The sequence below is a fragment of the Lithobates pipiens genome, unplaced genomic scaffold (assembly GCF_037356315.1).
Source record: "Lithobates pipiens isolate NorthernLeopardFrog02 unplaced genomic scaffold, aLitPip1_a1.2 Scaffold_28, whole genome shotgun sequence".
In the NCBI taxonomy this organism is placed as follows: Eukaryota; Metazoa; Chordata; class Amphibia; order Anura; family Ranidae; genus Lithobates; species Lithobates pipiens.
In genome coordinates, this window is record NW_027507789.1 from 25,283,687 (window position 1) to 25,301,264 (window position 17,578).

Sequence of the window (17,578 nt, forward strand, 5' to 3'; positions counted from 1 at the left end):
CACACACACACACACACACACACACATACATACATATATACACACACACTTCGTGCATTTATGAAATATCAGAAGATAAAATAGAAAGGTCCCTTTCACACAAGGCGGACTCTGATTTGATTATCGGGGGATCTGTGCGCTGATCTCCTGCTGATCAGAGCGGGCGGATGACAGGTCCATGTCCTCTCAGTTTATGTAGAGCAGACACAGGCAGAGCCCACTCTGCTCTATGGTCAGTAAGGTATATACGGACTTCACTGTCCGTATACACCTGGCTGCCTCAGATCCGCCTAGATGGAGGGAGACGGATCCCTTCCATTTTTTTTTTTTTTTTTAGCAGATGGAATTAGAGGTAGGGAAGTGTAAACAGATAGGGGTGAATGGAGGGTTCAATTAGGTCCACCTGAAAAGCTGACAAATGGACCTGATCAGACCCTTTGTGTGAAAGGGTTCAAAAAGGTGAGGTATTCCAGAAAATAGATAAAACCCAAAACCACTCCACTGGTCACTTACCGGTTTTCATTATTAAGTTCATTTTGCCATCGCAGTTCTCCGGTATGGATCACACTGTCGTACCACAAGATGAGACTGCCCGGGACCTGGGAGTGCATCTTTTCCATTAAGTAGGAAAGGAAGAGCGGGACCCGGGACACTGCCAGTGGCTAGACAAGAAAAGAGGAAGACAAACTATAAGGGCTTTCCATTATCGTGATCATTGTGATGATGAGGTCACAGCCCTTTTCTGAGATCTACAGTACTAAAAATTAGCTTGTTGTTAAAGGCTAATGGCTCATACACACGATCAGAAAATCGTACAAAAAAATATCACTTTTCAAGCGATCGTACGATATCCTGATTGTTCGGAAGCCGATGATGACAGTTCAGCCAATGTTATCCAAAAGGACAAGCATTAAAGTTTTTCTCGTACATATCTGGTATTTTCATTTAATCAGAAAATTTTTGGCTGAAAATACAATACAAATACAGTGCAATCTGGAAAGCTTTCACAGCGCTTCACTTTTTCCACATTTTGTTATGTTAAAGCCTTATTCCAAAATGGATTCAATTCATTATTTTCCTCAAAATTCGACAAACAATACCATGACAACGTAAAAGAAGTTGTTTGAGATCTTTGCAAATTGATAAAAAAATCAAAAAAATAAAATAAAATAAATCACATGTACATAAATATTCACAGCCTTTGCTATGACACTCAAAATTGAACTCATGTGCATCCTGTTTCCACTGATCATCATCATCCACCCCGTACATAGTTGCATAGTAGGTGGGGTTGAAAAAAAGACCATCAAGTCCAACCTATGTGTGTGATTATATGTCAGTATTACATTGTATATCCCTGTATGATGTGGTCATTCAGGTGCTTATCTAATAAGTTTTTGAAACTATCGATGCTCCCCCACTGAGACCACCGCCTGTGGAAGGGAATTCCACATTCTTGCCGCTCTTACAGTAAAGAACCCTCTACCTGGTTTATGGTTAAACCTCTTTTCTTTTTAATAAGTGGCCACGTGTCTTGTAAAACTCCCTTCCGCGAAAAAGTTTTATCCCTATTGTGGGGTCAACAGTACGGTATTTGTAAATTTAATTCAATTATTTAATTAATTATTCCTCTCAAGCGTCTCTTCTCCAGAGAGAATAAGTTCAGTGCTCACAACCTTTCCTCATAACTAATATCCTCCAGACACTGCATTATCTTTGTTGCCCTTCTTTGTACTCGCTCCATTTCCAGTATATCCTTCATGAGGACTGGTGCCCAGAACTGGACAGCATACTCCAGGTACGGCCGGACCAGAGTCTTGTAGAGTGGGAGAATTATCGTTTTATCTCTGGAGTTAATGCCATTTTTAATGCCAATATTCTGTTTGCTTTGTTAGCAGCAGCTTGGCATTGCTTGCCATTGCTGAGCCTAGCATCTACTAGGACCCCTAGGTCCTTTTCCATCCTAGATTCCCCCAAAGGTTCTCCCTCTAATGTATAGATTGCATTCATATTTTTGCTACCCAAATGCATTATTTTTAATTTTTGCCATGTAGTTGCCCACCCCATTAATTTGTTCAAATCTTCTTGCAAGGTTTCCACATCCTGTGGAGAAGTTATTGCCCTGCTTAGCTTAGTGCCATCCGCAAATACAGAGATTGAGCTGTTTATCCCATCCTCCAGGTCGTTTATGAACAAATTAAATAGGAACCCTGGGGGACCCCACTACCCACCCCTGACCATTCTGAGTACTCCCCATTTATCACCACCCTCTGAACTCGCCCTTGTAGCCAGTTTTCAATCCATGTACTCACCCTGTGGTCTATGCCAACTGACCTTATTCTGTACAGTAAACGTTTATGAGGAACTGTGTCAAATGCTTTTGCAAATCCAGATACACCACGTCTACAGGCCTTCCTTTATCTAGATGGCAACTCACCTGCTCATAGAAGGTTAATAGATTGGTGTGGCAAGAACGATTCTTCATGAATCCATACCGATTAGTGCTAATGATACCATTTTCATTACTAATATCTTGTATATAGTCCCTTATCATCCCCTCCAAGAGCTTGCATACTATTGATGTTAGGCTAACTCTGGTAAATTTGGTTGATTGGACATGATTTGTACAGGCACAAACCTTTCTATATAAGGTCCCACAGTTAACAGTGCATGTCAGAGCACAAAGCAAGCCATGAAAGGAATTGTCTGTAGACCTTCGAAACAGGATCGTATGGAGGCACAGATCTGGAGGAAGGATACAGAAAAATGTCTGCACCATTGAAGGTTCCAATGAGCACAGCGGCCTCCATCATCCACAAATGGAAGAAGTTTGGAACCACCGGGACTCTTCTTAGAGCAGGCCGCCTGGCTAAACTGAGCGATCGGGGGAGAAGGGCCTTAGTCAGGAAGGTGATCAAGAACCCGACTGTCACTCTGACAGAGCCCCAGCATTTAGTAGTGGAGAGAGGAGAACCTTCCAGAGGAACAACCATCTCTGCGATACCCTACCAATCAGGCCTGTATAGTAGAGTGGCCAGACGGAAGCCACTCCTCAGTAAAAGGCATATGACAGCCCACCTGGATTTTGCCAAAAGGCACCTGAAGGACTCCCAGACCATGAGAGACGAAATTCTCTAGTCTGATAAAACAAAGATTGAACTCTTTGGCCAGAATGGCAAGTGTCATGGCCTGAGGAAACCGCTCATCACCTGGCCAATACCATCCCTACGGTGAAGCATGGTGGTGGCAGCATAATGCTGTGGGCGTGTTTTTCAGCGGCAGGAACTGGGAGACTAGTCAGGATCAAGGGAAAGATGAAAGCAGCAATGTTCAAAGACATTCTTGATGAAAACCTACTCCAGAGCGCTCTGGAACTGAGACTGGGGCAAAGGTTCATCTTCTAATAGGACAACAAGCCCAAGATAACAAAAGAGTGGTTACGGGACAACTCTGAATGTCCTTATGTGGCCCAGCCAGATGCCAAATTTGAACCCGATTGAACATCTCTGGAGAGAGCTGAAAAAGGCTGTGCACCAACGTTCCCCATCCAATCTGATGGAGCCTGAGAGGTCCTGCAAAGAAGAATTGGAGGAACTGCCCAAAAATAGGTGTGCCAAGCTTGTAGCATCATACTCAAAAAGACTTGAGGCTGTAATTGGTGCTGCAACAAAGTATTGAGCGAAGGCTGTGAATACGTATGTTTATTTACACATTTGTTCACAATCAGTCTTATTGTTGTGTTGGCTGCTCACATTTGGGGTTGGCGCAGTATTTCACTACATTTAATTCTGTGAATACGTATGTAGATGGGATGCTGCATAGTAACATCTTACAAGTTACACCCTAAATACAGGTGTAACATGCTACTAAAGGTGGACTGATCCTTTAACAGAGGTGTATACATAGATAGGGCCCTAGAGCCCCACCTGCTGACTGGAGAATGAAGATATGAAATATTCCATATTTGTGTGTACCTGACTGAACAAAATAAAAAAAATATTTGCCCTGAAAGCAAAAAAGGAAACGCAAACACACTACACATTCTTTTCAGATTGCCATATCATGCTCATATTTGAACCTCTGAGTCCCTACCAAGATTGTAAATTTCCTCCACAATTACTGAGAATGAGGCATGTACATCTTAGAGACATGAAAATAAGGCGAGCCCATACCAACACAGAGGCTGACCAACACTGTTACTGAGACCAGCCAATAATGCCAATAAGGGAGCCAATAACCACACTAAAGTGGACAATAAAACCACTAAGACCAGCCAATAGGGACACTAATGCCAACCAGTAGGGACATAGAGGCCAACCATTGACAGTGAAACCCATGAAAAAAGTCACTGAGGCTAGCCAATAAGGACACTAAGGCCAGACACTGAGGCCAGCCTATAATGACAATGAGGCCAGCCTATAATGACAATGAGGCCAGCCTATAATGACAATGAGGCCAGTCAATAAGGACACTGATGTCACTCAATAAGGTCACTAAGACCAGCCAATACTTACACTGAGTCCAACCAATAAAAACACTGAGTCGAGCCAGTAAGGGCACTGAGGCCAGCCAACGGGGACACTGAGGCCAGCCAACGGGGACACTGGGGCCAGCCAACGGGGACACTGGGGCCAGCCAACGAGGACACTGGGGCCAGCCAACGAGGACACTGGGGCCAGCCAACGAGGACACTGGGGCCAGCCAACGAGGACACTGGGGCCAGCCAACGAGGACACTGGGGCCAGCCAACGAGGACACTGGGGCCAGCCAACGAGGACACTGGGGCCAGTCAACGAGGACACTGGGGCCAGCCAACGAGGACACTGGGGCCAGCCAACGAGGACACTGGGGCCAGCCAATGAGGACACTGAGGCCAGCCAACGAGGACACTGAAGGCAGCCAAAAGGGACACTACTGCAAACTATTAAATACACAAAGGCAAACCAATGACAGTGTAGTCTACAAATAAAGACACTGAGGCTAGCCAATAAGGACACTTTGACTAGCTAATAATGACACTGAGGCCACCAGTCCATAGCAACAATAAGGCCAGCCAATAAGTACACTCACAGTAGGCCAGCTAATAAGGACAGCGGAGCCAGGAAATAAGTACACTGATACACAGCCAATAGGGAAACTAAGGTCATCCAATAATGACACCTAGGGCACTCAAGACATTTAGGCCAGTCAATAGGGGCACTGAGGCCAGCCAATAAGGGCACAGAGGCCAGCCAATAAGGGCACAGAGGCCAGCCAATAAGGGCACAGAGGCCAGCCAATAAGGGCACAGAGGCCAGCCAATAAGGGCACTGAGCCCAGCCAATAAGGACACTGAGGCCAGCCAATAAGGACACTGAGGCCAGCCAATAAGGACACTGAGGCCAGCCAATAAGGACACTGAGGCCAGCCAATAAGGACACTGAGGCCAGCCAATAAGGACACTAAGGCCAGCCAATAAGGACACTGAGGCCAGCCAATAGGGACGCTACTGCAAACTAAGGAAGCAGAGGTCAACCAATGACAAGGAACCCAGCAAAAAAAAAAAAAAACAACATCAACGAGGCCAGCCAATAAGGACATTTTGACCAGCTAATAATGACACAGAGGCAAGTTCATAGTGACAATAAGGCCAGCAAATATGAACATTGGGGTCACTCAACATGAACACTAAAGCCAGCCAAAAAGACACGAAGCAAAGTCAACAATGACACTGAAGACAGCTAATAGGGACATTGAGATCAGCCAATAGGGACACTGACCTTGTAGCTGCAATTCAATATTTACTGACTATACAAGACATTGTTAAAGAAAGCTGAAGGCACAAGCAGGTATCTCCAGGTTCCTGCATGTAATGTCCTCTGTCACTTTATCATTTTAGATGCATTACAGATAAAAATTTGTAACTGGAATGAGGTTTTAAAGTATAACTAAAGCACAGGCACGCCACCCAGCATCTTTCCACCCACTTCTTGTGAGTCACAACCCTTCAACCTGAGGATGTCTCATCACATTGGACTGGGATCATAGAATAAAACTGCAGAAGTTGGTAATGATGTGCTAACATCTGTGTGATTTCCTGAATTCTTCAGGATCACCAACCGCTAGATAGAAAGGAGGACCCGGCAGATCATACGACGGGCCAGAAACAGTTGACAACAGATAATGGTGGTGAAAGGAAAGGGCTGCTTGGCCCAGTCTGAATTGGGCCTTTCATATTCATGACATGGACAGAAGGCAGAGGCAGTACTTACGCTAAGTACATTCTCAATGTTGACCAGCCAGCCATCAAAACGGTAGAATTGAGCCAACATGACCATCTGATCTGCCACAGCTTTATATGTCGATTCTTCACCACTTAGGATAGACTCACAGACTTTAGCCCCATCTTCCCATTCAGTGATAAAAGTTCCTGGATGAAGATCAGAAGAGAAACTCAACTTGACAGCAAAGATGTAGAACTAGTGGAAAAATGTTAATAGTATAACAATATAACGCAAGTAAAAGTCATATTCTGGTAAGACCTACTAAAAGTCCACCCTTAAACCAGAAGAGATGTTATAGCAGACATAAAACGAGTAGCTTGAGCAGGTTGCACTTTTGGTTACTTCTAGGTAAAAGTCAAATGCATACCATTTATCTTTTAACACCATTAATAAATAAATACAAGCACTATTAAAGTTTTTTTTAGTTGGCAAACTTTGAAATATTTCTTTTTTTTCATATTAAAATTTCTAAAATTTTCTTGGGCTCTTTTCACATGTTTACCAGGCTAATCTTATCTGCTTTACTGAAAAAAATCCTGTTGTCTACCAAGGACAATAGTTAAAATGTAAGATCACCTTTTGTAGTAGAATTTCATATTAGCCAATGTATTTCATATTCATTTACATATGTTTTATTGATAATATAATTATTATTCCTATTATTATTCATATACTTATTATTCCTCTTTTTATTAGTGTAGTAGTAGTGGAAATATCATCAGTATTATTATTAGTTCAATATTAAGAAAAGTTATTAATTTATAGGAGTTAATACAATAATAATATTTATAATATAGAATAGTTCATTGTAAGTTTTTAACCACTTGCCGCCTACCCTATTACAAATTGACGGCGGCAAAGTGGTTTCATAATCCTAACCGGACGTCATATGACGTGATTAGGATTATGAGCCGCTGCGCGCCCCCGGGGGCGCGCATCGCGGCGATCGTTGTTGCGATCGACGGAGACTCTTTACCATGTGATCAGCCGTGTCCAATCATGGCTGATCACAGTGTAAATGGGAAGAGCCGGTGATCGGCTTTCCCTCACTCGCGTCTGTCAGACGCGAGTAGAGGAGAGCCGATCGGCTGCTCCTCTGACAGGGGGGGTCTGTGCTGATCGATTATCAGCACAGCCCCCCCGAGGATGCCCACACTGGACCACCAGGGACACCACTAGACCACCAGGGAAAAGGTAATAAAAATCCATAATCCTCCCTAGACCACCAGGGTGCCAGTCAGCACAATGGGTGCCAATCAGTGCCCATAATGGATGTCAATCAGTGGCCACAATGGGAATCACTGATTGGCATGCATTATTGTTTGGCACTGATTGGCATCCATTACTATAACACCGATGCCGCCTATGAGTGCCCACCTGTGCCGCCTGAGTGCCCACCTGTGCCGCCTGAGTGCCCACCTGTGCCGCCTATGAGTGCCCACCTGTGCCGCCTATCCATGCCCACCTGTGCCGCCTATCCATGCCCACCTGTGCCGCCTATCCATGCCCACCTGTGCCGCCTATCCATGCCCACCTGTGCCGCCCATCCGTGCCAGCTATCAGTGCCAATTTGTGCCACCTATCAGTGTCCGTCCGTGTCGCCCATCCGTGTCGCCCATCAGTGCCGCCTATCAGTGCCACTTCATTGGTGCCACCTTATCAGTGCCCATCAGTCTAGCCCCATCAGTGCCCATCAGTGAAGGAGAAAACGTACTTATTTACAAAGTTTTGAAACTGAAACAAAAAAAAAACATTTTTTTTTTCAAAATTTTCGGTATTTTTTTATTTGTAGCGCAAAAAATAAAAACCGTAGAGGTGATCAAATACCAACAAAAGAAAGCTCTATTTGTGGGAAAAAAATGATAAAAATTTCATTTGGGTACAGTGTAGCATGACCGCGCAATTGTCATTCAAAGTGCGACAGCGCTGAAAGCTCAAAATTGGTCTGGGCAGGAAGGTGTTTAAGTGCCCTGTATTGAAGTGGTTAAACTACTTAGAAGAGAAACACTTTGACAGCAGTTGAACGATAGTCTGATAAGATAACATTCCTTAAAGGTAATAAAATAAACATTGTCAAGAATAAGTGATAAAACTTCTTACACTGGTGGTTTAAAAGTATTTATGTGGAATATGGGAAAGCTATGTACATTACTTAAATTTGACAGGACCAAAAAGGCTTGCTTGTGTCCCAATTAAAACAGTTAAAATACATTTGAATAAGAGAACACTATTATGTGTATGTATGTATGTATATATTAATAATTAGACAATATTGAAAAAAATTTGTTCGCTTTGTATACATATATGTAAATAATATAGTACCTTTTTGTGAAACCAATATATGAATACATACATATAGGATTGTATAGTGAAAAACAATAAGACATATAACACATAAGGTGGGGTTATTGCAAGTTCATTTTCCCAAAGTCATAAATCTGTTATCCTTGAGTTGGTGAAGTCTTATCAGGACAAGGAGGGTTTGATTTAACATGACTGAGTGCCATACTGTCTCTATACAAGTATTTTAATGGGTAAAACCAGTTATAAATAATTTTAACATATAGGAATTCTGGGAATTGATAAGTTTGTCTGGTTGTATGACAGGTGTGAGATTTATGGTTAGTTACATTGACATAGATCATAGCAACCAATTATGTTGTACCTAATATGCTTGCATTGTAAGAAACTGTATAAATTAGATCTGCATATTGTAATACTTTGAACATAAACCTGTATGTTCCCAGCTGTTGATAAACCTGCATCACTGAGGTCCTGCCTGGTTCGATACGTTATTATCCTACTTCACTTTTCAGAAAAAAATTTAATGTAAATTAACACCGTACACCTTTCCCAAAGCCCACGATCCGTGCTGTACTTTCCACTGTGGGTGATTTGCTGTCACCACCCACACAGCCATCCAAGGATTTAAAAATCCTTGCTCTTGTCCCTCTTCTCTATGCAGGGCTTCTAGGACAGATCAGAGTGATTCTGATTGGTCAGCACCAGCACCAGAGAAGAGCAGAGGTTTCAGATCCCTGGACTGCTGCACCATTGGGCACTGACGGTCCACAGGGGTAAGTACAGCAGTGACCTGGGAGAGGTGGGCGTTGTGAATGGTGTACAGTGTTAGTTCACCTTTTCCATTTTTCCTGAAAAGATGAACAAACCTTTTAACCCTTTCACTGCCAAGTCCATACGCTGTCCGGACGTACAGAAATGCCTGTAATGCATTTCTGCATGCCTGCAATTTCTCCCTCTCCTATAAGCTTATTGTCACAGTGACCAAAAGCTTATATCAGAATTGTTCAGCAGACTCTGCTGAACAATTCTATAACTCTGATCAGCAAATTAAAACCCGCAGATCAGAGTCATTAACCCTAAATATGACCGCCCCCCAGCCATGCTTCCGCTTCCCTGTCCCCTGCCACTCCACCTCTGCCGCTCCCTTTCATCTTAAAATGCCCCAATCCCCCTCTGCTCTTCTATCCCTTTCACCCTCCTTCCCCCCCACCCCCAACACTGATCCCCCCCCCCCAAACCGGATCCCCGCAGCTACCATGATTAGCCGGCACCCCTCCTCTGCTGCTCCAGCCTGCTTCAGGTGCTGCATGGGTTTTGGGGGGATCCAGCTGTGTCCCTCCGCTGGTCAGATCACCCCCTCAACTGCCCCCGCACCCCCGATCCGTGGCCGCTCCAAGTGGCATCTCTACTTCCCCTCCCGCCGCCTGCAGCTTTTCCCTGCACTGATCTCTGTGATCTGTCAGGCTGGGGAGCGCGGCTGGGGAGCGCGGCGGGGGGGGGGGGGGAAATCGGTGAGGGTGGGGGTTGGGGTGAAATTGGGGCTTGGGGGGCTTAGTAAATGTGTTTACCAAGCTACCCCTGTAGTACAGTGGATATAGGTAGCGATCATTCCTATATCCACTAACAGCTGATATATAGTAAACGCGAGTGTATCAGACTTTCATTTTCTGAATGAATGAGGAATCTCTATACAGTTTACTCATTCATTAAAGTAAAGTGCTACCGAGGAAAGTCCCTTTGTCTCAGAAAAAGAGATATGGGGGTCTGTTTAAAAAAAAAACTCATACAAACATATGAGTCCAGCACCCTGCAAGGGAGCGGTGCACCGGCGCCCCTAATGGACCGGACGCTCCTGGTAAGAGCCCTTTCACATGGAGCGGATTCTGTCAAGCAGATTTGCCTGCTCAGCGGGGAATCTGTCCACTGAGCAGGCGGATGACAGGTCCATGTACGCTCTGCATCGGCAGAAACAGCCCATTGTTCTCTATGGGGCAGTCTAATTAATGGAATCCCCGTCTGTCTGTTTTTAGCGGACTGGACTGTATCGGATGCAAGCAGGTGTAAACGGACATAAGTCGATTTACATCGGCTTCTCCATAGAAAACAATAGGTGGTCCGATTAGGCGTGTCTGAAAAACGAACAGGCAAACCTGATTGGTCTGCTTATGTGAAAGGGGCCTAAGGCCTTGTTCACACAGGGCATACACAGCGTACCTTTACGGGGATGTACAGGTGTTCTGTGCATCTATGTGCAGGCTGTCCCATTGATATAATTTGGGATGCAGCAACTGCACAAACATAGCCGTTTCTCACAATTTTACATCCGTGTAGGTCCGCATGCATGTCCCTGAGCTCACACTGTCTGTGTTCGGGGTCATGTGCCCACCCCCACACAGATGTCAGTATGGGAACAGCAGCTATGCCTGTGCAGCCGCTGCATCCCAACTGACATAAATGGGACTGCCTATATGGGGAAGCATGGAACACCTGTGCACTCCTGTGCAGGTACACATAGCTCCCCCATGGGCGTACACTTTAGTATGCCACATGTAAACGATGCTTTAGTAGCAATTAGGCAGGAATTTTGTAAGTTATGTTGTGTTTATGTGCACTATTAATGATATTAGTGTATTTTTTGCGAAAATAATGTTTTGATAAACATTTGCGCAAATATCACACAGTCTTAAACAGTAGCACCTTCTTTTTATTCTACTGTGCTTTCAGAAAATATGGTTTGGGGGTATTTTTACAAATTCTGAAAGCTGTAAGTGAAGAAGGAAAACCTCCAGAAACTGTTGCTTACGTCCAATTTTCAATATTTCTCAAAAAGGCGCAATTTTAAATTTACAAAAATTTGTTATTAATTAACTCCATACAGGTTAAGCTTTTATATTTAGTTGGAATCAGTAGCACCTTCTTTTTATTCTAGAGGTCATATTCTTTCAGAAAATAGATGGTTTTGGGGGTCTTTCACAAATTCTGAACGCTGTAAGGGAAAAATGAAACCCTTCGGATTTTTTACGAAGTTTGGATATTTACATTTTTGCATACGATTTTCACCATTTTGCAAAAAAAGGCGCAAAGTAAAATTTTTTAACAATTTATTAACTCCATACAGGTTAAGCTTTTATATTTTAGTAGGAATTTTGTAAAATGTGCCGTGTATTTATATGCCAATCATAATTTTTGTGGAATTTTATCAAAAATATTGTTTTGATAAACATTTACGCAAATATCGTGGGACCTTAGAAATCTACTGATCATGTGTGTGCTTTCATAAAATATATGGTTTGGGGGGGGGGGGGGGGGGGGGTCTTTTACAAACTCTGAAAGCTATAAGTGAAAAATTACAAAGTAAAAGAAGAAAATAGCAAAAATGGTCTGGCCACCTGAGTGTACAAAATGGAGCACAGGGCCTGGCAGCCTGGGTCTGGTTAAAGCAGAAATTTGCACGCACAAATGAATGAGCCAGAGGAGTGACTCCACCTACTCTGTTAATAAAGGCCATGTGGAAATTCAATCAGAGAGAGACAGTCTGAAAGCAAACAGTTCTGCAATGCTCTCTCCTTAGAAAACCTATACTGATCTGTGACACCAATGTCACCCTGTTTTAAATGTATATTTGTAACAGAAAGATTTCATATAAATATGGTTATCTGACTAAAGGATATAGCAACATTGATATGGATGGTAAGAGTTATCATGATGCACAAGGCATGATACAGAATGGCAATGGCCTCACCTAGAATGGAGACTCCATGTTTGTGGGCAGCGTTAGTCCAGCAGACAGGAGGAAGGGTGAACATACGGTGACTAAAGTACACAAATGTATCAATGTACTGCCAATGATAGAACACAAAAGGGTCCTTCGCGTCAGATCCCTGGATGAACCTGTAGGACAACATGTGATTAAATAGAATCTATTCTTTAAGGCAATCATACATACCAATCAGATTTTTTAATTTAGTGTTGTAAAGAGTGAGAAAGATTTATCATTTCTATCTGGTTTATTTCTGACTGTAATCCTGCTGGAGAGATTTGTCCTCACTTCCTGTCTCCGTGACATCAGGATAAGAGACACAGGTAGTAGGTGTCACTGGGAGAAGAAAGGCAAAGGCAGTAAAATAAAAGAAGATCTAATTTTTTGGGAATCCATTTGAGTAACTGAAGGGTTAAACCAACCACGGGAGCAAAGAATGGGTGGTATATGCTGCTGGGGAGAAGGGGAATTAAGTAAACACCCTTACTTTGCCCTGGATACTAACGTAAGGGGTTACTGTAATAAAATAAAGTTTCTGCTTGTTTAACCAGTTGCCGACCACCGCACGACGATGTACGTCGACAGAATGGCACGGGCAGGCATATGGGTGCCAGCGGCGGTCGGAATCCGTTCAGGAGCGATCCCGGATGAGGGGGCGGCCATTCATTCATGGCCACCCCCTCGCGATCGCTCCTGACGAATGGAATTGCAGCATGACATCACTTCCTCTCCTGTAATGTAAACACAGGCAGAGGAAGTGATGTAATCTCTCCTCCGTGTCGGTATTTTTCGTTCCGTTGTCTTGTCAAATAGCGTCCTCCATCGGATAGTGTCCGCTGCGTACACAGTACACAGGAACACAGATTCCGAAAATTGCCGAGGATGAACGGCGCCTGCGCCGTGTGTCCAGGTTCTATCCCCACTATCCAAGTGGACATAGAGTTAGAATAGAAGAGAGCTGAGCGCAGCGAGGCCGAGCCCGAAGCGTGGCGAGCGAAGCTCGCCCGTGAGGGGCCCTCTAAAATTCACAACCCTATGTCCGCTTGGATGGTGGGGCTACCACCTCCACTCACGGCGCAGGCGCCGTTCAGCTTCAGAGATTTTCCGAAGCTTCGTCTGCTCCGTACTGCGCATGCGCAGTACGGAGCGGACACTATTTGATGGCCGGACTCTATTAGGCAGAACACCGGCACCGAGGAGAGAGGATCGGTGAGTTGCACCAACACTACACTACACAGTAGAACACGCCAGGCACACTTTCACCCCCCCTTCACCCCCCGATCACCCCCCCCAATTACCCCTGCACCCCCAGTCACAATGACACCAATTGCATTTTTTTTTTAATTTTTTTATTATTGCATTGGTGTCATTTGTGACTGCAATAACTGTTAGGGCAGTTAGGGTTAGCCCCCTTTAGCTCTAGGGTACCCCCCTAACCCCCCCAATAAAGGTTTAACCCCGTGATCACCCCCCGTCGCCAGTGTCACTAAGGCTGGGTTCACATTGCAGCGGTTTATGAGAACGGATGTGATTTGCACCGCACTGCAGTGCAAATCACATCCGATCTCTGTACGATGCGAGTTCAGCCATACAGATAGTATGGCTGAATTCGCATCACACCCGCCGCAAACTCGCACGGGACACTTTTTTTGGTCCGCAGCAGAATCGGATCGCATGGGTGTTCACACCATGCGATCCGATTCCTGTCCGAGTTTGCAGATCGCACTGCGATATGCGAACTGATCTGGGGGTGTCATTAACATTTCACTGACACTCCCAGCAGTTCGCATAGGGCAGTGTGAACTGCCGCCGGGAGGCATGCGATGCGGGAACCCGCCGCGGATTCGCGGCGTTCCCGCATCACTCCAGTGTGAACCCAGCCTAATAAGCGATCGTTTTTCTGATCGCTGTATTAGTGTCACGGGTGACGCTAGTTAGGCAGGTAGGTATTTAGGTTCGCCGCAGCTTTTTATAGCGCCAGGGACCCCCATATACTACCGCATAAAGCCCCCTGATTGCCCCCTAGTTAACCCTTTCACCAGTGATCACCATATAACTGTTACAGGTGACGCTGGTTGGTTAGTTATTTTTTTATAGTTTCAGGGCACCCGCCATTTATTACCTAATAAAGGTTTAACCCCCTGATCACCCGGCGGGTGATATAAGTTTGAGGGTCAGATAAGGTCTGCGTCGCCCCAGGCAGCGTCAGGTTAGTGCCAGTACCGCTAACACCCACGCGCAAAGCATACACCTCCCTTAGTAATATAGTATCTGATCAGATCTATATTAGCGTCGCCAGCAGTTTAGGTTTCCCAAAACGCATTGTTAGCGGGATCAGCCCAGATACCTGCTAGCACCTGCGTTTAGCCCCTCCGCCAATACCAGCCCAGCCCACCCAAGTGCAGTATCGATCGATCAATGTCACTTACAAAACACAACGCACATAACTGCAGCGTTCGCAGAGTCAGGCCTGATCCCTGCGATTGCTAACAGTTTTTTTTGTAGCGTTTTGATACAGTCGCTGACAGCCTAGGTGCTTTTTTACCTGTGAGTCTCACTAGTATACCCCTAAATTTAGGGGTGTCTACTTTCCAAAATGGGGTCATTTGGGGGGGGTTTGTGCCATCTTGGCAGCAGCAGAATTTATTTTGGGGTGTCATTTCACATATGCCCATGGCATGTGTGAGCAATATATCATTTAGTGACAACTTTGTAAAAAAAAAAAAAAAAAAAGTTTGTAATATTCCCGCAACTTGTGGCAAAATATAAAATATTCCATGGACTCAACATGCCTCTCAGCAAATAGCTTGGGGTGTCTACTTTCTAAAATGGGGTCATTTGGGGGGGTTTTGTGCCATCTTGGCATTTTATGGCCTTCAAAACTGTAATAGGTGGTGAGGAGTGAAATCAAAAATTTACGCCCTTAGAAAGCTTGAAGGCGGTTCTTGGCTTTCGGGGCCCCGTACACAGCTAGGCTGCCAAAAAATCCCACACATGTGGTATCCCCGTACTCAGGAGAAGCAGAAGAATTTATTTTGGGGTGTCATTTCACATATGCCCATGGCATGTGTGAGCAATATATCATTTAGTGACAACTTTGTGAAAAAAAATAAAAATAAATAAAAGTTTGTAATATTCCCGCAACTTGTGGCAAAATATAAAATATTCCATGGACTCCACATGCCTCTCAGCAAATAGCTTGGGGTGTCTACTTTCTAAAATGGAGTCATTTGTGGGAGTTTTGTGCCATCTTGGCATTTTATGGCCTTCAAAACTGTAATAGGTAGTGAGGAGTGAAATCAAAAATTTACGCCCTTAGAAAGCCTGAAGGCGGTGCTTGGTTTTCGGGGCCCCGTACATGGCTAGGCTCCCAAAAAGTCCCACACATGTGGTATCCCCGTACTCAGGAGAAGCAGCAGAATTTATTTTGGGGTGTAATTTCACATATGCCCATAGCATGTGTGAGCAATATATCATTTAGTGACAACTTTGTGAAAAATAAATAAAGTTTGTAATTTTCCCGCAACTTGTGGCAAAATATAAAATATTCCATGGACTCAACATGCCTCTCCGCAAATAGCTTGGGGTGTCTACTTTCTAAAATGGGGTCATTTGTGGGTGTTTTGTGCCATCTTGGCATTTTATGGCCTTCAAAACTGTGATAGGTAGTGAGGAGTGAAATTACAAATGTATGCCCTTAGAAATCCTGAAGGCGGTGCTTGATTTTCGGGGCCCCGTACGCGGCTAGGCTTCCAAAAAGTCGACCCCATGTGGTATCCCCGTACTCAGGAGAAGCAGCAGAATGTATTTTGGGGTACAATTCCACATACAACCATGGCATGTGTGAGCAATATATAATTTAGTGACAACTTTGTGTAAAAAAAAAAAAAAAAAATTTTTTTTTTGTCATTATTCAATCGCTTGAGGCAAAAAAATAAAATATTCAATGGGCTCAACATGCCTCTTATCAATTTCCTTAGGGTGTCTACTTTCCAAAATGGGGTAATTTGGGGGGGTTTTGTACTGCCCTGCCATTTTAGCACCTCAAGAAATTAGATAGGCAGTCATAAACTAAAAGCTGCGTAAATTCCAGAAAATGTACCTTAGTTTGTAGATGTGACAACTTTTGCGCAAACCAATAAATATACAGTTATTGACTTTTTTTTACCAAAGACATGTGGCTGTATACATTTTGGCCTAAATGTATGACTAAAATTGAGTTTATTGGATTTTTCTAATAACAAAAAGTAGAAAATATTTTTTTTCAAAATTTGCGGTCTTTTTACGTTTATATCGCAAAAAATAAAAATCGCAGAGTCAGTCAAATACCTTTAAAAGAAAGCTCTATTTGTGGGAAAAAAAGGACGCAAATTTTGTTTGGGTACAACATTGCATGACCGCGCAATTACCAGTTAAGCAGCGCAGTGCCAAATTGTAAAAAGACCTCTGGTCACTGACCAGCAAAATGGTCCGGTCTGAAAGTGGTTAAGCTATCCTCCATACCTGTCATCCAGATATCCTCCCATCATGTCATGGCAGACCAGTGTCTTGGGCCTCTGATGTTCAACAGGTGGATGTCTTTTGGCAATAGGGGTTACAGCGACATTGTATTTGTCGTGATTGGTTGGCCTCCATGACAGCAGTTCCTCCAGGTTGGTAAAGAAGAAGCTGATTGGTTCAGTGGTCCCCCTATCGTGGTGCCTTGCTAAATTAATGACAGAAATAAACCACATTAGAGTAAAGCTGTAGTAGTCTTACCAAAACTATTCTGTATTATTTAGGTATACAAAGATGCTCCACTTCTTTTCCTTATTGGTATTGCTTAGAGCAGCCTTTCTCAACATTTTTTACACTGAGGAACCCTTGAAAACTTTCAGTCTCAGGGATCCCCTGCTAATAATTACTATATTTCAAATATCTCATGGTGGTAATGTTCATGGTGCATTACCATAATGGTCAGTGGGAAGGGTGTCCCTTTACATTTGTGGTCAGTAGGAAGAATCCCCCCTTTCATTGCTAAAAGATAATTTACTTAAGTAATTACATATCTAAGAGGCAGAAACTGCTCAATGCAGTAACCTTTAGGTTACACATTATGCTGGTTGAGAAAGGCCAATTTGGACACTAGCTTTAGTCATGGAGTTCTTTGCTCAGCTCAAGGAACCTCTGGAGGAACCTTTGGGTTCTGCATTACCTCGGTTAAGAAAGGCCAATCTGGGCACCATCATTAGACATGGAGGAGTTCTTTGCT

At 43.9% G+C, this 17,578-nt stretch overlaps 1 protein-coding gene across 2 annotated transcripts in view; it reads right to left on the reverse strand.

The window, feature by feature from the left end:
- Positions 1 to 17,578, reverse strand: part of ENGASE (endo-beta-N-acetylglucosaminidase) — a 60,131-nt gene that overhangs the window by 30,244 nt on the left and 12,309 nt on the right. For both annotated transcript variants that reach the window (XR_013263473.1, XM_077458921.1), the window contains exons 4-7: positions 16,831 to 17,032; positions 12,310 to 12,458; positions 6,252 to 6,409; positions 514 to 662 (exon numbers count right to left, since the gene is read on the reverse strand). Coding sequence is in view for 1 of the 2 variants with exons in the window: in XM_077458921.1 (XP_077315047.1) it covers positions 514 to 662; positions 6,252 to 6,409; positions 12,310 to 12,458; positions 16,831 to 17,032 (658 nt within the window). In the remaining variant the exon portion in view is untranslated. The remainder of the gene's footprint in view (positions 1 to 513; positions 663 to 6,251; positions 6,410 to 12,309; positions 12,459 to 16,830; positions 17,033 to 17,578) is intronic.